This window comes from Mixophyes fleayi, chromosome 9, assembly GCF_038048845.1.
Source record: "Mixophyes fleayi isolate aMixFle1 chromosome 9, aMixFle1.hap1, whole genome shotgun sequence".
NCBI classification, from domain to species: domain Eukaryota; kingdom Metazoa; phylum Chordata; class Amphibia; order Anura; family Limnodynastidae; genus Mixophyes; species Mixophyes fleayi.
The window spans coordinates 126,264,777-126,289,016 of NC_134410.1; the positions used below are offsets into that span (position 1 = coordinate 126,264,777).

General features: G+C 42.0%; 1 protein-coding gene across 1 annotated transcript; it reads left to right on the forward strand.

The window, feature by feature from the left end:
- The first annotated feature begins 675 nt into the window (after positions 1 to 675).
- Positions 676 to 23,767, forward strand: LOC142101291 (ficolin-2-like). Its single transcript, XM_075185650.1, has 10 exons — positions 676 to 721; positions 2,071 to 2,184; positions 2,850 to 2,903; positions 3,060 to 3,113; positions 4,775 to 4,807; positions 6,412 to 6,447; positions 9,763 to 9,890; positions 10,789 to 10,918; positions 20,812 to 20,946; positions 22,844 to 23,767. The coding sequence occupies exons 1-10, from the start codon at positions 682 to 684 to the stop codon at positions 23,092 to 23,094; spliced, it is 975 nt and encodes a 324-aa protein (XP_075041751.1). The 5' UTR covers positions 676 to 681; the 3' UTR covers positions 23,095 to 23,767.
- Positions 23,768 to 24,240: the final 473 nt, after the last annotated feature.

Below are 24,240 nucleotides of genomic sequence, written 5' to 3' on the forward strand. Positions count from 1 at the left end.
CTGAGTCTATTGCCATCATTGACTGTGTTATCATTGTGCTGGACTACTCCAAGAGACTTTCTAGATTGCAGACCTGATCAGTCATTTACATATATATATACCTATATTGTGCATATTACTGTGGATCGTGTATAAGGTGCCTGTGTATATCCTGTGTTGCAGCCTTCCCCCGTGCACCTCCTCACATATATATGCAGTGGTACAACTTGCTGATGTCAGACCACTGATCCCTGTTTCCGGTATCACCTGTTCCATTATCCTCTCACATAGCAGTGGTACAACTTGCTACCGCAGACCACTGACTACCTGGATACCTCCACTTGGATTCCATTCCTTCACTCAGACAGCGGTACAACTTGCTACCCGCAGACCGCTGACTCTCATCACCTCCTTGTTTCTGTTGGACATTCCTCCTCACTATAGCAGTGGTACAACTTGCTATCGCAGACCACTGACTACCTTCACGTGTCCTTGTCCATACAGTTCCTTGTGTATCATTACCTCATTATTACCAGTGTTGCTAGTCATAGACTTTCCTGAGCATCTCATCGGCCATCATTTCATGTTCCGTGATCACCCAGCTACCAGAGTACCCTATTACCATCTACATTGCTCTGGTAAGCCTACCATCTGGTGATCCCTGGGTAAAGACTCCTAGTGCCCGTGACAACGCTGCTGTTTATGGTGACCACTCTAAGTAATGCAGAGGACACATGTCCAGGTATAGTAAACTAAATACAATGTTACTAATTGTGCCATCACAGATAACAGAATTGTAAGTCTATTGGTTTGCTACCATACAAAATACAATTTATAGGGCGTGTTGACCGTGTTCACTGATGCATAGGATTTCTGTGTGGGGTCCTTTGTTGCTGCCTTCTGGGAGGAATGGAAGTTCCTTGTCTTTTTCAGGTCTGTAGGGGTGCCAAGGTGGATTCAGGTGGAGTCTTGTGTTTAATGCTAGTGGTGAGCCTGAGGTACGATATTTTATGCTGGCTGCGTTCTTACAGGAACATTTACTTTCCTTTGCTGGATGTTAATAGGAACAATGTGTACGGTGGAGGTATGGGATTGAAGGGTGCATGAATGGACTCAATACTGTAGCTTGATGGACTTACCTTGTATAGTGGGGCGCTCTTCTCTTACCTCTGCCTTGGAGTGTAAACATTGCTGCAAGAATAGCATTGGGAAATGTATTTATTATACTTATCTCACACAAATGCAAGATGCAGCCTTTGTGGGGGAAAAATGCATTTATAATTATTTATTAAAATGACTGATATAGCACAAGGGCTTCTCTTTGACTCTTTCTAATAGGTTTATAGGGTTATATGGTCTTTGTGCTTATTATTAATTTTCCTTTTTAGCTGAATGTGCATTTTGACGTTTTTCAGAGATTCAAAGGGCATAGACACAACACTTATTTTCGTAAATCTTGTCAAATTACGGTTAACATTAAACAAAATGAGCACTATGTAGTTAGAGCTTCATGCAACTTTTTTGCATAATATCTTCAAACCATTGCTAAATTATTACTTTAGTATAGTTTTCTCGATATATATGACCTGTGTTAAATATTTTATTGAGAAAATTTGAATGAAAAATGCACTTATCCTGAGGGCTGTTGGAATTTTTCGCAAAACCGGTTTGTTGAATTCAAAATTGTACGATAAATTTGAGAAAAGCAAACAAGCTTAAATGACTACAATGTGTAGTATGTTTAACAATTTATTCTATATGTTCTTTGTGTGAATTAAAAAATTAAAAACACTATAAAATGTTGTCATTTAAGCTTGAATGGGCAACATTTTATAGTTTGTTTTAATTTATTTTGTTTTAACTGTGAGCTGCAAAATGAACTTTGAAATTTGCAATTTAAGAGGCGACTGTCAAACCCAATACAAATTGGCCCCCAGATCAAGTTTAAGGGCCTCAAAATGGCCAAATGCGATTGAACTGCTTAGAATAATTTGACCATCTTTACTAATCATAATTTTAAAGTTTGCACTTTTATTTTATTTTTATTTTTTTACAATTTTAATCTGTTTTGATAATTAAAAACTTTTCTAGAAGTGAAGATTGTGGGAGTTGGAGACTCTGATACAATGACTATTATCAGAGGTTGTCCTGGTATTTCTGGACCTGCGGGTCAAAAAGGTGAAACTGGAATACGAGGAATGAAAGGTGAGTGAGGTCATCGTCATCATTATTTATATAGCGCCACCAATTACGCAGCGCTGTACAGAGAATATTTGACATTCACATCAGTACTTGTGCAATGGAATCACAACCTTGACACTTCCAATACTCTTAATTGATCTTTCTCACACTTTTTCCATAAATTCTGCCCTTAGTTACAAATTCTTAATTTAGTGTTTGCATTTAGAAAGACAGTAGTTCAGCAGGTTTTCTAAAGGTGTAAGTCTGTTTGGCGAAGGTATACATTTAAAATTATTAGTATTGTTCAAGAAAATTTGACTATATTTTTAAAGGATAAGTTTAAGTGCAATAAACAACTACTAACATTTTATTCAATCATTTGTAAATCATTTCTAATTTTGAAACATTTTTTAACTCTTGAAGTTTTGAAGATTACTGTGAATAAATATATGTTTTTAGTTATTTATTTTTACATATCTGCATGTCTTTGTACGTACTGTATGTATATAGTATTAAAAAGTTAGTGTGGTCGAAAGAAGACAAAACTCCATCAAATTCATCCTATTATAAGTTCTAGCTGTGTTGATCCAGTTATGTAACTCATTAAATCTGCCAATTATTTTCTCCTGCTTTTCAGTGTATTTATGTAAACTTTATATGTGCTTTACTTTCTAATTTAATATTTTTAGGGCAACCGGGACCTAAGGGATATCCAGGAAAAGCTGGACCAACTGGGATAAAAGGTTGGTGACACAAGAGCACTATTGTCATACTATAATGAACACAAATATCTATTGGTGCAGATAATGATCTCTGAAAGCGTTAATAATGGAGTCATGTTAACCATACTACATACTTACATGTAGTTATATTTATAACTTGATATGTAATCATTTTAGGGCAACAGGGATCTAAAGGTGACACTGGACTGACTGGCTCACAAGGTCCAAAAGGTTGGTGCTAAGTTTGCTGTGTATTCTCATTGGAGTCATTTCTGAAGAAGTCACTACACTTAAGTAGGAATATGCCCCGAGTCTCTAAGCTCAAGGTCTATTAAAACACAAGGTTTGCATAATATTTGTGGATTTTCAGAAGGAAACTACAATGTGCATGTCTGCAAAAGTCTAAATATTTGGAGCTCATGTACAGATGAACGTTCATCCAATTTTCAAGCGCTAAAATTCCACCTTGTTTTACCGTACACTGGTAGTAAGGCTATGTGGAATATTGAGTGTCATGTAAGTTGACCTTGATATATAACATCCATCTCAGATGAGGCCAGGTAAATGGACAGGGGCAAAGTCTTTGTGTACACAATAGATTCCCAATTTATATTGAAGGGGGGAGGGTGCTTTAGCAAGCATGCATATATTTATATTTTTATTTTATTAACTCGTGGCTAAGCGTGATCCATGACATTAGTTATTGGACAAAATTCAGATATAGGAATCCTCTGGATCAAACCATGTCTGAAGTAGAAGAAATGAAAAAGCTGACAATGATGTTGATTGGCGATCAGCAGCACTAGCAGGCCATTTCTGATTGGCTGGTTGTCAATTGACCTCTCTAGGTGATAGTACTGAAGTCATTATTGCGGCTGCTATTTAATATAAAGTTGTACTTGTCTATTCGCATTACTTCTTTGGTATTTCCATTTAAACTGCAACAGGAAAGGTGATGTTATGTGATTTTTACACAGGAAAACAACATACGTCTGTTTGCTTTAGTATTTAATTTATACTTGTATTTTTAATAAATTAAAAGTCACATTTACCATATAAAAGGGCATATTCAATTAGCCACGTTACTCGCAAAAGTAACGCGGCGTTACAAGTATTACTGTTATTACGGTAATTCTAACCCGGATTTCAGCTCGCAGCTCCCTGAGCTGCAAGCAGAAAGCCGGCATTTAAGGTGCCGTAATAATGGAAATAGTGCGCAAGCCGCGTTACTTTTGAATATGCCCCAAAGTGTAATGAAATACTTACAATCAAGACACTGTTCTCTCTTGTGTGTATGACATCTCACCTCATTACATTTTTATATTGTGGACAAATAGGATAATGTGACTTTCACATTAATTTACTAACACTGACAAGCCACATCTCCACACTTTCTCTACGTTATCGTGGGGCAAAAATATACAAACTTGATATTCCTGAACAAACTTGCTACACCCTGTGCAAATACTAGTGTTGTACAGCTGGATACAACTTGAGATGCGGTCATGTAGACAATACTGTACGCGTACAACGCAACGCTCACATTTTCGGCAGTTATGGTAGAAATTTCAGCTCAGTTTCCGTCGCACCTCTATGGGGTTCAAGTATAAATGTGCAGAGTTTTCTCTCAAATCTCCACCGCGAGGTGTCTCGCAGACGTTCTGGAGACACCTCGCGACTAATTGAATTCCCCCCATAATACATTTTTTCATGCGTGTGTCTTTTCCTGAATATGATTGTGCGCAAATGCATCCAGCCCACTATGACCCCATTATGTGGAACCAGATAACATAAAATTATGTCCAGCACAAGCATCCCAGGTACATGTTTTTTTTTGAGTTTGGAATACACAAATTCTTATTTTCTCTTATTGTATTATTGTATTTGGACAGGTGACAGTGGCGAGCGCATTCAAGGAGAGAAAGGTGAGTACTTTGTAGCTAGATCCAGATAGGTTTTCATGGATAAGTTTATCGGTTTGCATTAGGCAAATTGTGTGAATGGGCCATTAGATGAGCCTGAATTCTGGGCCAGTCTATTATACAAGTGACACATGTGATGATTTTTTCAGCCATTTTTGTTATTTCTCATTAGATTTGTCCCGAATCCCTACATTGTTGGGTTTAAAAAAAAGATCAAGATCAAATCAGAAGTTGTGATACGGCAGATGGAATATTCTGTCTTGAGTCTTTGTGTGTGGCCAATGGGTTATAGGAACCATTGTTCCCATTTTATTTATGTAACTATGGTGAATTATATAGGGTTTTCATGTGACAGATTATCCACTGAAATTTATATAGTTCTTAAATATTTCTCTGTTGAACTCATTTGGGTTTAGATTTTCATTAGAACATTCGCCATGTCCCTCACCCCAAGTGTTTTAATATATAAGGCTTATTCTCCACTCCTGGTAGGTTAATTGGCTGCTATCATAATTGACCCTAGTCTCTCTCTCTGTAAGCTCCAATGGGGCAGGGACTGATGTGAGTGAGTTCTCTGTACAGCGCTGCGGAATTAGTGGCGCTATATAAATAGCTGTTGATGATGGATACACAAGTGCCTGTAAAAGGGGAGGTTTGCTCATTTTCAGGGCTTCTCAATTTAACAGCAAAATAAAAAAGGTCAAACAAGTTGAATAATACTAATCATTAAAAATAAATATGTAAAGGCAATTTAAGTGCACCAATTCGTTTCACAAAACTGGCATTGCACAGGAATGTGTGACAGTCATTCAGAAAGAAGACAGTCAGTGTTGCAGTGGCATTGTTTACCAGAAGGGGTCCAGCTGTAATTCCTACCTACTGCATCATACTTGCTTCTTTAATTTTTGCGTCATCTAGGCTCCACCCCCTGCTGCACAATGACGAGATCAATCATGCAGCCGCCAGGAAGGCTATGGCGACGCATTTTCGTTCACCGGGGGGCAGGGTTATGGTTATGATTTGCAGCGAAACGCGTCATCAAAGCAGCTACCCCTACCCTCTTCTCAAGTAAGAGTAGCAGGATCCAGAAGTCCTACTCTCCCTGGAGTCCGGGAGGATTCCCTGAAATTTGGGAGTCTCCAGGACATAACGGGAGAGTAGACAAGTATGTGCCGCATTTCATTCGGAGCTGTTTGTTTACGTCCCTGTTCTTGGAACCAATACTAGTACAGCCTACCATTGGCCCAGGTGGAATTTGGGAGTCTCCTGGGCATTCAGGGAGAGAGTGGGCAAGCCTGAGTTATATGAGACTTTGTAAATTTTGAAGGGAAGCAGTGCTGGTCTGTGGTGCAATCTATTAGGTGTTGAGAAATTTTGGTGGCAGGAAAGTGGCTCAAATTTTGCAATGGGGGCCAGGGGCATTTATCAACACCATTGTTCTCAGCTCTGCAACATAGTTAAATTTTAATTTTGGTATTTTCGTTTCCAAATAACTTGCCCAATGCTAACTCAAGGGATCAGGGTGGATTATAGGACTGTAGATAAACTCACATTGTATTTGTTATCTCAATGGATTCTCTAACATAACCATGTATTTTTTCCTTTAGGAGAAGGAGGAGTCATTGGTTCACAAGCCTCATACGGTCAGTAAGGTCAATGAACATGAATATTAGACATCACTTTTACCAACACTAATAACGTGCACATGGTTTATACATTAACAGAAAGTATGATTAAAAAAAAGTACTCTTAGAACAGAACAAAACACAAATAATTGAAACACCCTTTATAAAACCCCATACAAGAGGCATCTATCCACACATGTGAAAATGCTAACTTGGTGGCTCTATACTAATCTATACCCATTCCACCATATCAGCCTAAGGCGGGCAGAGCTGCGGGAAGGCTGATTGATGGGCAGCACGGTGGCTCAGTGGTTAGCACTTCTGCCTCACAGCGCTGGGGTCATGAGTTCAATTCCCGACCATGGTCATATCTGTGTGGCATTTGTATGTTCTCCCCGTGTTTGCGTGGGTTTCCTCCAGGTGCTCCGGTTTCCTCCCTCACTCCAAAAACATACAGGTAGGTTAATTGGCTGCTATCAAAATTGACACTAGTCTGTGTGTATGTTAGGGAATTTAGAGTGTAAGCCCCAATGGGGCAGGGACTGATGTGAGTGAGTTCTCTGTACAGCGCTGCGGTATCATCATCATTTATTTATATAGCGCCAACATATTCCGTAGCGCTTTACAATTGGGGACAAACATAGTAAACTAATAAACAAACTGGGTTAAACAGAGGTGAGAAGGCCCTGCTCACGTGGTGTTATATAAATAAATGGTGATGATGATGGGGGTTATTTACAAAGCTGCTAAACATGGCAGCATCGCACATGCCTATCGTTCTTGACCATCTGATAAGAAGCACGATATTTTGCACTGTGACTGATTTGTACTCTATATGGTCAGCAAAAATAAAAATGTCACCTGCAAATATGGGTCTATTATCACACGGCTGCAGTATAAATTGTAATTACTATCTCACCCATGTTCAGTAATAAAAGCCACATCTTGAATAAGCAAATAATACTTACATGGCAAAAGTTAATTGTTGTAAAGAGTTTAAAATAATATGCAAACCTTAATTAATAAATGTATCACAAAAAACATTGAGATTTCAATGCTGTAGGGCTGGAACGAGAATCACGGCCTCATATGGAGTTTGACGCATTTGCCTAAAACGCAGATGTAAAATGCGCCCCAAAAAGAAGCATTTTGCGTAGTATGCCGAGTCGCTCACAACTTGCATCCTGCTTTCCAAGGTTATCATATGCGCCAGTTTTACGCCAGGAGAGAACCGCTGTATATATGAATCATATACCTAAGACAGTCTGTCTGTTTCTGAACAGTGTTATTAATAAATATTACAGTTGCATTTACAATTACATACAGATGCAAATTTAAATTAAAAAGTACTAATTAAGTGCAATTAAATACAAACATCCATTGAATCCCTTTAAAAAAATGAAAAAGGAATCTGCTTTCATGTCAAGGACTAATTGCAAATATCAATTAAATATTGTGAATAAATTGCAGCAGCCACACTAATAATAGTAATAGTATTAGTGGGAGGAATCTCAACCAGAAGTGACTGACAATCGGTATCATCATCAATGCGTCGAGCACTCGCAAGTTATACGCCACTGGCACAAATGCGTATTTGTTGTGTTCTGCTTGAGCCGCGTTTTTGTGTGAACACACATACTGTACTCGGCCAATGCTTACACGCTCCCAGCTTCTCTCTCTACATAGGTATGGAAAAGTAACAACTTTATGTGAGTATGTGTAGTCCAAAAAGCCCAATTTGCCCCAAAACAATATGCTTGCATCCAACTCTACATGAGCCCCTTAATGTTCTTAATGTGCCCCCTGATTGGATGTCTTTAAGCCTGAACTCCAAGTGACCACATCTATCCGAATTGACCTTATACGCGTGTGTCCCAATGCAGCACAGATCCGGTCATTCAGTTATCAGTCCGTGCGACCAGATTTAGGCAACGTTCACATAAACAGGTTTAAAGGAGAGCACGAAAAAAAGTGTAAAATGTAATTTTGGGTAGAGTTCAGTATGTTCAACTAAAATACAGATGTTTACTTAGCTGCACGGTAGCAGTTACCCAATCTGTCAGGTCTCTGATCCCGGTCTGCTCTGCACTATGCTACTAAGGGCTGGCTTGTGTCATAAGGCAGCGGTGTTGTTGATGTACTCTGCCACGACAAGCACAGATGTGAACTGACAACTGTATTATTATTATTATTATGTATTTGTTAGGCACCCCATAGGTTCCACAGCGCCATACACAACATACTGAATTGACATTGCTTAGACACAAGTCTAGGGGAACCCACAGATCATGGCCCACAGATTGGTCTCACTAGGCAACTGCTGAAAGAGAGGAGATTAGTGGGTAAAGAGCTAGGTCAAGATGGCAGCTCCCACACTAAATTGAAATCCAGTACAAGGTCAGGGGCATTCTCCACAAGTAAAAAGCCTCAGGGTCACAAGCTAACAGTCAAAAATTAAAGCCAAGCCTGTGCACGGTAATTCAACTGAAAATTAGAGCCTCTCAAACAACTAGGGCACAGGACCTGTTACTTAGGCACTGCTCAAAGGCCAACATTTTTTAAATAGAGGCTTGATGACATCATGGGCACAACATGCAGTGACGAGCAGCGAGTGTATACCAGGTGAGTGGGAATGGAGAATCTGAGGCCCTTGGAGAGGTAATAATATACCTCTCCTCACCTAAATTTTTTCCACAGACTATTTGCATGAATACTAGATTAAAAATACAACTGTGATAGGGATAATTGGTCAACATTAACCACTGCTCCCCTTTTAGATATCAGTGCTCATTAGTCTGCCTCACTGGAAACATGGCCAACGTAGTTTTAAGTCTGGTCCTCAGCATGGTGGCTAAGTGGTTAGCACTTCTTCCTTACAGCACTAGGGTCATGAGTTCAATTCCTGACCATGGCCTTATCTGTGTGGAGTTTGTATGTTCTCACTGTGTTTGTGTGGGTTTCCTCCGGGTGCTCTGACTTCCTCCCACACTCTAAAAACATACTAGTAGGTTAATTGGCTGCTATCAAATTGACCCTAGTCTGTGTGTGTGTGTGTGTGTGTGTTAGGGAATTTAGACTGTAAGCCCCAATGGGGTAGGGACTGATGTGAGTGAGTTCTCTGTACAGCGCTGTGGAATTAGTGGCGCTATATAAATAATTGGTAATAATAATAATTCCTATATTGCAATATACCCTTTAGGCACAGGACAATTGTCAATTGCAGGATGAAGACCTAAGTAGATATGACTGATAAAACTATTGTTTGTGAAAGGAACAAAAGTAAAATACTTTATATATAACAATAGTGTCTGCATTATGCATCATTTGTTCTAGATCCCAGGAGTTGTAAGGAGCTGAAGGATAAAGGACACATTCACAGTGACTGGTACACAATCTACCCAGATGGCAGTAAGCTTCTAAAAGTCCTTTGTGATATGGACACCGATGGAGGAGGCTGGATTGTAAGTCTTCCAGACTTTTGAATATATATTAAACAACAATATTATCAGTAGTAGTTAGCACGGTTTATGAGAGCCCAGTCACTTTAAAGAAATTGCTGATAATGATTTATACTAAACCAGTGTTACTAACAGTTTACTGCAAGGTTTGATCCTGAGGTCTTTCATATATAACTTGTTTATAAATCACTTAGAAGAGACTGAAAGTAATGTCTCTGTGTCTACAGAGGACACAACATTATGTAGATCATAAGTCTATAACGGAATCTTGTGGCATCCTTGAAAAAGGTTCAGGACAAATTGTGAATTTGAGCATCTAAATGATATAGAATTAGAATAGCCCTTATAAGATCTTCATATTTAGAGAAGTGCAGCGTTCACGTTCTCCTTTGTGATACCACACTTAACTAGGAGACATAAATGTAGAAATTTCAACTCGTCAATGAATATTGATAGCAAAACTCTGGCTGTCACAATTAGTATATAAACCAATAGCCATTTTGGAGTCAGGAAGTTCTATCATATACCTGTCTAACACCTGTCTTTACAGTCATTATTTGTAATTATATTATAAGTTGAAATCACAGTTCCCTCTTAGATGAACATTGAACAAGGTTGAGTTCCCATTAAATTTGCCCTTTAACCTCTTTCTGGATTGCTCACTTTCGCAATAACATTGTTTTAAAAAGTTGGACTAACAATCAAAGTTTGCAAAATAACAATCAAGGTAACAATCAAAGATGACAAAGTTTAAATTCAGACAATATTCAATGGTAGATTCGAGGTTAGAGAGCAATCATGGTTCTCTCTCAAAAGGGATCATTTCACTGAAATATATCTAGAGTTTCATTTCATAGACACATGTGAATAAGAACCAAAAGCATATTTCTTCTTAATGTAGGTCTTCCAGAGACGATGGGATGGCTCAGTGGATTTCTACCGTGACTGGAAGTCCTACAAGACTGGATTTGGAAGTCGTTTGAATGAGTTTTGGCTGGGAAATGACAATCTTCACTGGTTAACATCATCAGGTAACAATCACCAACCCTGCATCGTCTTCTTTATAACTAAAGGGAGAAATGAAGTAAGCACTGTAACCATCACAGAAAGTCATGTGTCAATAAACACTATTAAATATGCAAAAAAAATAAAAATTGATCCAATAATAAACAAGCAACTTACTAGATCGCTACCTCCTGGACCTTCCAACAACCCCACTCTTTATTAACTACCAATCATTGTGGACCCTGGGACCACCATCGCTACTTGGTATGAGATCTGACCATATTATGTGTACTGTCTGCTTTTTCAGGAGGAGGAGCAAAGAGCTTTCAGCACTGGTGTGTGCGCTGGTCAGTTAATTCAAATATGTTGAGAGGCGTATTATAAATCTAGCATCTGATTGGACAGGGATGATACAGCCATCCAATATGATGCCAAGTTCATTAAACACTTCCGATCATAGCTGCTCCATTCTCTAGGATGATCCAATCGTCCAATGCTGAAAGCTTCCTGCTTGTCATCACATCAAATGGTATGATCTGGAGACTTGAACAGGGTAATGGTGGGATCCTTCAATGACATTCTACACTGGTAGGAGGCAATAAAAAAAAGAGAGGAATATCGCATTTTTAGGCAATTTTAAAAATAAAATATAGTCTATAGTTTGTAGATCTATTTTTTTTAAAATAAAACAAGGGAAATCTCATGTTAGATCAAGGAAGTGGACATTCATTCAGATTATTAAATGCAAGTATATAGAGAAAGGAAATCCTCTATACAGAATAACTGTCACGGGCACTAGGAGTCTTTACCCAGGGATCACCAGGTGGTAGGCTTACCAGAGCAATGTAGATGGTAATAGGGTACTCTGGTAGCTGGGTGATCACGGAACAGGAAACAGCAGATGATGAGGTGCTCAGGAAAGTCTATGACTAGCAGCACTGGTAATATGGAGGTAATAGTACACGAGGAACTGTAGGACAAGGACACGTGAAGGTAGTCAGTGGTCTGCGATAGCAAGTTGTACCACTGCTATAGTGAGGAGGAATGTCCAACAGAAACGAGGAGGTGATGAGAGTCAGCGGTCTGCGGGTAGCAAGTTGTACCGCTGTCTGAGTGAAGGAATGAAATCCTAGTGGAGGTATCCGGGGAGTCAGTGGTCTGCGATAGCAAGTTGTACCACTGCTAAGTGAGAGGATACTGGAACAGGTGATACTGGAAACAGGGATCAGTGGTCTGCTCCTAGCAAGTTGTACCACTGAATATATATGTGAGGAGGAGATCGGGGAGAGGCTGCAACACAGGATATACACAGGCACCTTATATACGATCCACAGTAACATGCACAATATATATATAAATGACTGAACAGGTCTGCAAATATAGGAAGTCTCTTGAAGTAGTCCAGCACAAGTTAACACAGTCAATGATGGCAATAGACTCAGCGGATAGCAGACTCCAGAGGAGAACCAACACAGTCCAGCAAGATATGCAATACACCAGCACAGTCAATGAGAAGTATGCATACCGTGGTTCAGAAGCAGGCAGTCAGATAGGAGTGCAGGGATACCTGAGCGGCAGGAGGCCGGCTGGATGAGAAGTCCCAGGATACCTGAGGCAGCGGTCAGTAGGTGCAGCGCACAGATAAGTAGACCAACAGGGACACGAATCCACAGGAATCAATAACACGTGGAACTGGACTCACGCAGGACCCAGGAGAGTGGAGATGATCCAGCAGAGGAGTAGTAGATGAGATACAAATCCAATGCAGACAGGAGGGTAGACCTGCGGGACACGTGAAGGCGTGGAGAGCGGATCAGCAGTAGATGGATGATAGCGCGGTCAGCAGCAGCAGGACTCTGCGGTACACGGAGGTAACCAGTAGCAACCAATAGTTGTCAGTAGCGATGGAACACGGGAGAGCAGAGTAGACCGGGAGCTGTTGATCACGGAGAGTAGCAAATGGCAATGAGAGCAGCAGTCTCGAGGAAACACAGGAGAGCTGAGAAGAGGCTGCAGTGCACAGGAGCAGCGGATAGGAATCAGCTAACTTGTCACGATGATGAACACAGGCGAGTTGTAGGCTGGAGGCTGTAGTGCACGGAAGCAGCGGATAGACAACAGCTAACAGTCCCGATAATGAACACAGGAGAGTTGCAGGCTGAAGGCTTGTAGTGCACGGAGGCAGCGGATAGGAATCAGCTCACGGAGTTGATGAGGAACAGGTGAGTGGATGTAAAGTAACGGTTGGAGTGCACAGAGGCAGCGGGTAGGAACCAGCAAACAGTCACAGTGAAATATAATAGCGATGATGTGGATTAGAGGACTGAAGTGCACGGAGGCAGCGGATAGGAATCAGCAAACAGTCACAATGATAAGTAATAGCGTTGAAGTGGTTTGGAAGACTGTAGCGCACGGAGGCAGCGGATAGGAATCAGCTAACAGTCACGATGATACAGTTGATGGTAGAAGTGGTATGGGAACCACAGTAGTAGAAGTGGTTTGGAAACCACAGAGGTAGAAGTGGTTTGGAAACCACAGGAATCAGCAGCGCTGAAAACACGAGGAATACAGGAACACCTTCAGAGACTCATAGGGAATGAGACTCCAAGATCAGGCAACGTGGTGTTGACCACAGGTGCTTAATATAGGGAGTGTTGCCTGATCTGCCAATTAAGTTAAAGGGACATACACTGAAGGGTAGGAAAGGGCTGCGCATGCGCAGACCCTCAGGATGGAGGACGGCCACGGTTCCTAAATGTCCGGGAAGAGGCACTCACGGTCCGGTGAGTGACAGTACCCCCCCTTTTAAAGGTGGGCACAGAACGCCTGGAACCGGGCTTGTCCGGATTTTTGGAATAAAACTTCTTCAAAAGGGCAGGAGCATTAAGATCTTCAGCTTTGATCCAAGAGCGCTCCTCAGGACCAAAGCCCTTCCAATGAACGAGGAAACGGAGGACTCCTCGCGAAATTTTTGCATCCAGTACCTCAGTAATCTCGAAATCCTCCTCCTGATGAACTTGAACTGGCTGCGGAGCTGAGGGAGGAGTTGAGAAACGGTTGATGATAAGAGGTTTGAGTAAAGACACATGGAAGGCATTGGAAATCCGAAGATTCTTAGGAAGAAGAAGTTTCACACATACTGGATTGATTACTTGAATGATCCTATATGGACCAATAAAACGAGGGGCGAATTTCATAGATGGAACCTTCAAACGAATGTTTTTAGTAGATAACCAGACACGATCTCCAATTTTTAGTGGTGGAATAGCCCGCCTCTTCTTATCTGCAAAAGATTTATATTTGATAGATGTCTTCTTTAAACAGGTTTTGACCTGAGACCAGATATTTTTAAAGGTCTGACAAGCAATCTCCACCGCAGGAACTTGGGTGGGCGGGAGGGCAGGAAATTCCGGAAAAGACGGATGGTGACCGTAGACCACAAAAAATGGAGTTTTGGATGATGACTCGGTGATACATGTTGTTATGGGCGAATTCAGCCCAAGGGAGCAACTCTACCCAGTTGTCTTGATTGGCTGATGAGAACATCCTTATAAAAGTCTCAAGATCTTGATTGACACGTTCAGTTTGTCCGTTGGATTGCGGATGGTAAGAAGATGAGAGTGCTAATCGTATGCCCAAGGTTTTACAAAGGGCTCGCCAGAATCTGGAAACGAATTGTACTCCTCTATCCGACACAATCTCAGACGGACATCCATGGATACGGAAGATCTCTTTAATGAAATGTTCAGCCAGAATGGACGAGGAAGGCAAACCAGCCAGAGGAATGAAATGAGCCATCTTCGAAAATCTGTCCACCACTACCCAAATAGTGTTATGATTCTTACTAGGTGGTAAGTCAGTAACGAAATCCATACTAATATGGGTCCACGGTTTGGACGGAATGGGTAGTGGTCGCAGCAACCCTGCTGGAGTTCTGCGGGAGGATTTAAACTGGGAACATAGCTCACAGGAAGCAATGAACTCTTTGACGTCTCTCCTCATTGAAGGCCACCAGTAACTTCGAGAGAGAATCTCAAAGGTCTTGTGTTCACCGGCGTGCCCAGAAAAACGAGAGGCATGGAACCACGAAAGGATTTTCCTCCTTAGAGTAGGAGGCACGAGGGTCTTCCCAAATGGTAGCGTTTTGGTGGATGAAGCAGCCAGTGAGATACATTTGGGGTCTAGAATGGTATGGTTGGAAACCTCTTCTATATCAGAGGACGTCATAAAAGCTCTAGATAAAGCGTCAGCTTTTTTGTTCTTGGCAGCTGGTTTGAAGGTTATTATTAATTCAAAACGGGAAAAGAAAAGAGACCATCTTGCTTGACGAGGGTTCAAGCATTGGGCAGACTGGAGATATGACAAGTTCTTATGATCTGTGAAGATCGTCACCGGATGGCGAGCTCCCTCCAATAAGTATCTCCATTCCTCTAATGCAGCTTTGATAGCCAGTAACTCCTTGTCCCCGATAGTATAATTCTTCTCAGCGGGCAGGAGACCCCGAGAATAGAAGGCACAAGGATGAAATTTTTGCTGTTCCGAGCGTTGGGAGAGAATAGCTCCTAAGCCCACATTAGAGGCATCTACTTCCAGGAAGAAGGGGAGTGTCACATCAGGCTGTCGAAGGATTGGAGCCGAAGCGAAGGACTCTTTTAGTATTTGAAAGGCTTGAAGAGCCTCAGGTGACCATTGCTTAGGATTAGCCCCCTTCCTAGTCAAGGCCACAATAGGAGAGGCAATGGAAGAAAAGTCTTGAATGAAGCGTCTATAGTAATTGGCAAAACCTAAGAAACGCTGGATGGCACGAAGAGTAGTTGGCTGGGGCCAATGTAGTACAGCATTCACCTTGTCGGGATCCATCTTCAGGCCAACTCCGGAAACTATATACCCCAAGAATGGAATCTGGGGTAATTCGAATGAACATTTTTCTAATTTACAGAACAATGAATTTTTCCGTAGCCTGGAAAGGACTTCTGCCACATGTTGGTGGTGAGAAGGCAGGTCCTGTGAAAAGATCAATATGTCGTCCAGGTAGACGACGACACATACATATAATAAGTCCCGGAAGATCTCATTAATGAAACCTTGAAAAACAGCGGGGGCATTACACAGCCCGAAAGGCATTACCAGATATTCGTAATGCCCGTCTCTGGTGTTAAACGCTGTCTTCCATTCGTCACCGGAACGGATTCTGATTAAATTGTAGGCACCACGAAGATCCAACTTAGTAAAGATACGGGCTCCCTTGATGCGATCGAATAGCTCAGTGATCAGCGGAATGGGGTACCGATTCTTGATAGTAATGGCATTGAGTCCACGAAAATCTATGCAAGGGCGTAACGATCCATCCTTCTTTTTAACGAAGAAGAACCCAGCTCCAGCGGGAGAGGTGGAAGGTCGAATAAACCCACGCTGGAGGTTCTCCTGTATATACTCAGATGTAGCTTGAGTTTCAGGTAACGAGAGTGGATAGACCCGGCCCCTGGGGGGAGTCTTGCCAGGTAGAAGGTCAATCGGACAATCCCAAGAACGATGAGGAGGAAGACGTTCAGACTGAGCTTTATCAAAAACATCAGTAAATGAAGCATATTGAGGAGGGAGTCCCGGTGAGGTAGATGAGATGGAAGATTGCTGTACTTTGAGAGGAATGACTTGGGAAAGGCAACGATGGTGACATTCAGGCCCCCAAGACATGACTTGAGGGGTGCGCCAGTCAATCTGGGGAGAGTGACACTGAAGCCATGGAAGGCCTAAGACAATTGGACTTGTCGTAACAGGAAGGATTAAAAACGATATTTCTTCATGATGCAGGGCACCAATCTGAAGGGTTACTGGAGACGTACTCTGAGTGATGAGACCGTTGATGAGACGTGATCCATCTATAGCCGTCACAGTAATGGGTGTTTTTAAGGTAATCACAGGTAGAGACCATTGATTTACTAATGATTTGGAAATAAAATTTCCTGCTGCTCCGGAATCAATCAATGCCTGTGACTCAAAGGTTTTGGTAGCACAGGAAATCGTAACGTCAAAGGCGCAGACTTTAGATTTCATGGAAGATGGAGAGGACTCCAGGGACCCTAACTTCACCTCTCCAGAACTAGTTAGGGCCTGGCATTTCCCGATCTCTTAGGGCAAGAGCTGAGCATATGAGTGGAATCAGCACAATAGATACAGAGTCTATTCTTTACTCTTCGTTTCCTCTCCTCTGAAGATAATTTGGAACGTCCTATCTCCATGGGAATCACAGAGGGTGAAACTGGACGAAATTGAGGGTTAGAACGAAGAGGTGCTTTAGCAGAAGTTGTTTTCTCAGCCTCTCTTTCACGAAATCTCATATCAACACGATGGCAAAGAGAGATCAGATCTTCAAGTGACGAAGGAAGCTCCTGGGTAGTCAGTGCATCTTTAATTTTATCGGAGAGCCCCTGCCAGAAGGCGGCAACTAGAGCTTCAGTGTTCCACTGAAGTTCAGAGGCTAAGATCCTAAATTGAATGACGTACTGTCCTACTGTATGAGATCCTTGTCGCAGACGGAGGATGCTGGAAGCAGCGGAGGTCACACGACCTGGTTCATCGAACACACTTCGAAATGTAGCAATGAATTTGGCACTATCTTGCAATATTGGGTCGTTTCTTTCCCACAGAGGGGAGGCCCAAGCCAGGGCTTGTCCAGAAAACAAAGAGATAAGATAGGCCACTCTGGAACGATGGGTAGAAAAATTTTGAGGTTGGAGCTCAAAATGGACTGAACATTGGTTAAGAAAACCCCTACAAGTTTTGGGGTCCCCATCGTACTTTGACGGAGTAGGCAGGTGAAGCGTAGAAGCTGTAGACACCTGGGATGGCACTGGGGAAGCGGAGGAAAGCACAGGAGCCTCAGTAGTAGCTGTCACTGTCTGTCCAGATGTTCCTTGGGAGGTTAATGATTGATAACACTGAAGTAACAGCTGTTGGCGGGCATCCTGTTGCTCTATACGGCTGACCAGATGCTGCAGCATCTCTTTGGCTGTAGGTTCCGTATCTGGGTCTGTCATGGCCTGATCTTACTGTCACGGGCACTAGGAGTCTTTACCCAGGGATCACCAGGTGGTAGGCTTACCAGAGCAATGTAGATGGTAATAGGGTACTCTGGTAGCTGGGTGATCACGGAACAGGAAACAGCAGATGATGAGGTGCTCAGGAAAGTCTATGACTAGCAGCACTGGTAATATGGAGGTAATAGTACACGAGGAACTGTAGGACAAGGACACGTGAAGGTAGTCAGTGGTCTGCGATAGCAAGTTGTACCACTGCTATAGTGAGGAGGAATGTCCAACAGAAACGAGGAGGTGATGAGAGTCAGCGGTCTGCGGGTAGCAAGTTGTACCGCTGTCTGAGTGAAGGAATGAAATCCTAGTGGAGGTATCCGGGGAGTCAGTGGTCTGCGATAGCAAGTTGTACCACTGCTAAGTGAGAGGATACTGGAACAGGTGATACTGGAAACAGGGATCAGTGGTCTGCTCCTAGCAAGTTGTACCACTGAATATATATGTGAGGAGGAGATCGGGGAGAGGCTGCAACACAGGATATACACAGGCACCTTATATACGATCCACAGTAACATGCACAATATATATATAAATGACTGAACAGGTCTGCAAATATAGGAAGTCTCTTGAAGTAGTCCAGCACAAGTTAACACAGTCAATGATGGCAATAGACTCAGCGGATAGCAGACTCCAGAGGAGAACCAACACAGTCCAGCAAGATATGCAATACACCAGCACAGTCAATGAGAAGTATGCATACCGTGGTTCAGAAGCAGGCAGTCAGATAGGAGTGCAGGGATACCTGAGCGGCAGGAGGCCGGCTGGATGAGAAGTCCCAGGATACCTGAGGCAGCGGTCAGTAGGTGCAGCGCACAGATAAGTAGACCAACAGGGACACGAATCCACAGGAATCAATAACACGTGGAACTGGACTCACGCAGGACCCAGGAGAGTGGAGATGATCCAGCAGAGGAGTAGTAGATGAGATACAAATCCAATGCAGACAGGAGGGTAGACCTGCGGGACACGTGAAGGCGTGGAGAGCGGATCAGCAGTAGATGGATGATAGCGCGGTCAGCAGCAGCAGGACTCTGCGGTACACGGAGGTAACCAGTAGCAACCAATAGTTGTCAGTAGCGATGGAACACGGGAGAGCAGAGTAGACCGGGAGCTGTTGATCACGGAGAGTAGCAAATGGCAATGAGAGCAGCAGTCTCGAGGAAACACAGGAGAGCTGAGAAGAGGCTGCAGTGCACAGGAGCAGCGGATAGGAATCAGCTAACTTGTCACGATGATGAACACAGGCGAGTTGTAGGCTGGAGGCTGTAGTGCACGGAAGCAGCGGATAGACAACAGCTAACAGTCCCGATAATGAACACAGGAGAGTTGCAGGCTGAAGGCTTGTAGTGCACGGAGGCAGCGGATAGGAATCAGCTCACGGAGTTGATGAGGAACAGGTGAGTGGATGTAAAGTAACGGTTGGAGTGCACAGAGGCAGCGGGTAGGAACCAGCAAACAGTCACAGTGAAATATAATAGCGATGATGTGGATTAGAGGACTGAAGTGCACGGAGGCAGCGGATAGGAATCAGCAAACAGTCACAATGATAAGTAATAGCGTTGAAGTGGTTTGGAAGACTGTAGCGCACGGAGGCAGCGGATAGGAATCAGCTAACAGTCACGATGATACAGTTGATGGTAGAAGTGGTATGGGAACCACAGTAGTAGAAGTGGTTTGGAAACCACAGAGGTAGAAGTGGTTTGGAAACCACAGGAATCAGCAGCGCTGAAAACACGAGGAATACAGGAACACCTTCAGAGACTCATAGGGAATGAGACTCCAAGATCAGGCAACGTGGTGTTGACCACAGGTGCTTAATATAGGGAGTGTTGCCTGATCTGCCAATTAAGTTAAAGGGACATACACTGAAGGGTAGGAAAGGGCTGCGCATGCGCAGACCCTCAGGATGGAGGACGGCCACGGTTCCTAAATGTCCGGGAAGAGGCACTCACGGTCCGGTGAGTGACAATAACATGTCCATGTGTCTAGCTGAGCATCTTTACAGCAAAAAGTGAGAATTAATATTATATTACAAAAGTTTAATCAAAGGATCACTTACTTTAAAATACAAGGTGACTTCTATAAAGAGCTATTGTATATGTAAAATGTAAGGATCTCAACATAATTTAAGCTATTTAATATGACGTACCTGGTTCAAAGTTAAAGTAAAGATGGCGCATTGATATGTGAGCAAAGATGATGTTTGCACACATTTCCACATCTGTCCTTTTAGTTGCATGCATCTCAAGATACAGTATGCACTACCTAAAGCCTAGCAGGTATATGTGCCCAATGCAAAGATATGACAATCGTTAAGTATTAAGTATTAAAATCTGTTAAAAATAATACATATCTCAAAGGGGAGTACTTAATATGCATGTGCATGCTGTCTGTACTGTAAGATATGGGTACGTTTAAATACAGATGCAAGTTGTGTGGATGTGCATGGCCTCAATTTTGTACCAAGAAGCATTTTTACATCATGCAAATGCACTTATGTGTGTCAGTAGTTGCAATGAAGAATAGTGCAGTCAGCCCCTTTCAGCTTCCCTTTACAGAAATGACTTAACATTGAATCATGAATTTATCTCTTGTATTTCAAAGGGAATGGATATCCCTGGCCAAATCTAATTATCTATTTTAATTGACCAGGAGACTCGGCAGCAGCGGGGTATGAATGTACGTGAACAGATTATTCTTTTTGATTTGGTACACCTATTACTGAGCCTCCTGTCTGATCAATATTAGTAAAGCAATTATCATAGTGGTATCCATCCAATTTACGTTTTGTGGACTTTTGACATGAACCATTCTTGCTTTCCTCACAGGGAGATGGGAAATGCAGATTGATCTGTATGACTTTAAACACAAAAAAGTATTTGCCAAATACTCATCCTTCAAAGTCCTGGGAGAATCTGATAAATACATGTTATTACTTGGAAACTTCACAGATGGAAATATAGGTGAGCATAAATACTAACAATGGGTATACATCTATTTTATTCAGCATAATAATACTTTATTTTTAATTGGCAATTTTGAAGGAGACATCCCCTACACACAAGTATCCATTATACATGTGGTTTCAGGGCTCCCCACACTGTCCCTATTCTCTTCAGTCTAAGAATAGCATATCAGTCCACCAGCAAAGGAGTAATATAACCAGCTATACTTATCTGCAACCTTTCCACTCCAAAGCTTCTTATTTAAACTCTGATTCAATGGCTGAGAGACACTTTATCAGAGACTTATTTATCTCACATACAGGAACTAAGGGCACTTTATTTTACTTGTGATTGTAATTTTTACCTAATTTTCATAAATCGCATTGAGAGATGTGGGTGTGGCCTGACACTATATACACATTCAAGTGGGAGGGGCAATGAAATGATGACAGAAATCATATATTTTCCTCCCCTGGTTATTGGCATCCGCAGAACATCACAGTGATATTTGGAGGTTGGTCCACACTCCTGAAGCCCACACTCAGCCTTACTGCACGTGCCTGAGGGCCAAAGTATGTATAGAAAACGTGTTTCACAAGCAGTAGTACAGGAATATTTCCTTCTCCTTTTGTTGATACCCCTGGGGGGGCGGGGGTCAACAGTTTTCCCAATGGTGGAGGCCAGGAGGTATTTGTCAGTTGCCTGAAATGGTGCAAAACTAGAACCAGTGACTGCAAAGATGGTGCCACCATGCCAGATTGCCACTAGGAAGCTGGAATTTGTTTCCAGAGGGAACAGCCCACAGGAGGAGACAGAGATAGCAGGGAACTCTTAAAAGCAGTATTGAGAAATAGTTTGGTGAGAAATGACTGCAGACCTCGGCTAGGGGTTTTACCTTCGACAGGTTGCGGGTTAGAAAATGCATCCATCTGCGCTGAGACCATGGACCTGCTCCTCCAATACTGTATGTAGTGAGAAGATGCAGATCTGGCCACTACCGTGCAGTAGTAAGGCAACCAGAGGGCAATATTTCAGGAGGTGATTCATCCATTCTTGCTTAGGACCCAGACATGCAACAGCAACTAGAACACAAAGCTTCTAGTTCTGTTATGTCTCTCCCCTTTCTATGATAAGTGGGATAGCTCAAGAAACAATGGGGTGCAGTGTGGTTTTAATTCATAACTGTAATGAGAGACTCTAATACATAGTTACCAAACTGATTGAGTGCTACCCTTATCTGTAATAATAGGCTTTGCTACTGGTCGCCTTTTTGTAGTGATGTGTACATGTGTTATAACGAGTAGATTATTCATGTAATCTATCAATCAAAATAGTGTTTGTTTCATGGTATACTTGCCTAGGAATGCACCTTATTCTAAATAATGTGTCATCACTCTGATAATAAGGGTGTAGACAGCCGTTCACTATGAGCCTGTCAGTTTGATGACCTGCACTGAGGGTTCTCCAGGATCCCCTCAGTTGTGCATACGATACGTGATGGAAATCCATCCCTGAGCTGTGAAACTGGACCCACTCTTGCTCAGCAGATGTCTCTTAGAAAGTCACTGCAGTGGCAGCAAATCCGCCACAGGTGATTGGTACTTTGAGGTTCAAAATACAGATTAATATTTAATTGGCTGATCTTTTTGCTCCTCGTTTTTTTATTTTTTTTAAATTACAAGCCGAATATTAACTTCTATAGCGCAGGGTATAGTCATCTTTAGCCCACACTGTTCATACAATGGGTGGCTTGCTGCAATTCTGTCTCCTCAGTAAGCCAGTGCAATGCCCGCATAGGAGCCTCAGCTCCGTCCAAGTCAGCGCTAGTCATTAAGACCAGTGCCAGCATGTACCTATGATGTCTATTTATGTACTCTGACAGGTGTCTAATAAAGTTTTATTTCTATCTCACCAGGGGACGCCATGGCCTACCACAGAGACAGATTATTCACAACCTTTGATCAGGATAATGATGGGGACAAAGACGACAATTGTGCTAAAAAATGGGATGGCGCATGGTGGTTTAGCAACTGCTATCATGCAAACCTGAACAGTGTATACAAATTGCCAACAGAGAGCGATAGCTTTTCTGGCATCAACTGGAAATCAGGCAAAGAATGGAAATACTACTACAAATATACCGAAATGAAGATGAGACCTGTTTAATGTACTACAGAGACTGCAAAACTACACTATAAATATGACAAAACTATAGAGTATACATAGAGAAGCAATCTGACGTTTGTTTGGTGTAGCTGTAGAATTTACATAGTGTTCCCAACCTCAAATATAGTGCTTTGGTGTGGGACCCCGCCCCTACTGTCTTCCGACACCTACACCATTATCTGGCCACAGGCAAATGTAGAGGAAAAGCAGAGTGATATGATTGGAATTACCAGCCCAGGCTATGAAACTGCAATGTACTCATGCTGGAGGTGTGTAGTGAATGAGGCACCTGATTGGACAGGACCTGTGGCCAATCAAGTTATTCATCACATTTGTCACACCTTCTGTTTTAGGTAACTGATTTGTCCAGACAGGATTAGTTCTTTGCTTTCATAGCTCCCTTATTCTCCTCATGTGATTGGCATCTGTAATTATATAATAGGGCAACTGTTGATGTGAAGTAGGAGGGGGGTGAATGCCTACCAACACACTATATGAGGGAACACTATACACAGAGCAGGTTTTCTGAATATGGACAACTCCTTTAACCATTGTCATATATATTGGTGTGTGCGTGAGTTTCGTTATTTTAAACTTTGTTTTAATACCTTTTTATACATTTTAATCTAACATACTGTATACTTTACTAAACTAATAAACAACCATAAACTTATTTACAACCATTATCAAGATGCAGTAATTAAAAATTGGAGATATGTACAAATATTTTACAGTATGTACAGATCATAATTGGGTATGATATAATAATACATATAATGTGAATATTAAGCCATAAGAAAATCACAAAACTGAAACCAGACGTCTTAAGTGACCTCCAACAAAGAACTGATTTACAAAGCACAAAGAAGTTGGAGGGCACAGCTGTCAGACGGAGAAGATCGACTTTCATCCTATACTTTCAATGGAACGTATATTGCACCTTCCGCAACAGAGGAGAATCACATTTCCAGGCGCACTTCGATTTACGTAAAAATAAAAAAATAAAAGTAATAAATGTAATAAAATATAATAAAGACAATCTCAATGTCAAGGGACTTCACAGACGCACATGTACATCTGTGGCCGCAATGTATAGACACAGCTGTCTGAGTGAAATGTGCGTCCACATCAAAGTGCAGCCCAGGG

What these genes read in the sequence shown, in the direction of transcription:
- LOC142101291 (XM_075185650.1), top strand. Translation starts at nt 682, where the DNA reads ATGGTGACCACTCTAAGTAATGCAGAGGACACATGTCCAG. An exon ending in TGGTTCACAAGCCTCATACG is followed by an intron (nt 6,448 to 9,762) that starts GTCAGTAAGGTC and finishes CATTTGTTCTAG; the next exon opens with ATCCCAGGAGTTGTAAGGAG. An exon ending in TCACTGGTTAACATCATCAG is followed by an intron (nt 10,919 to 20,811) that starts GTAACAATCACC and finishes CTTTCCTCACAG; the next exon opens with GGAGATGGGAAATGCAGATT.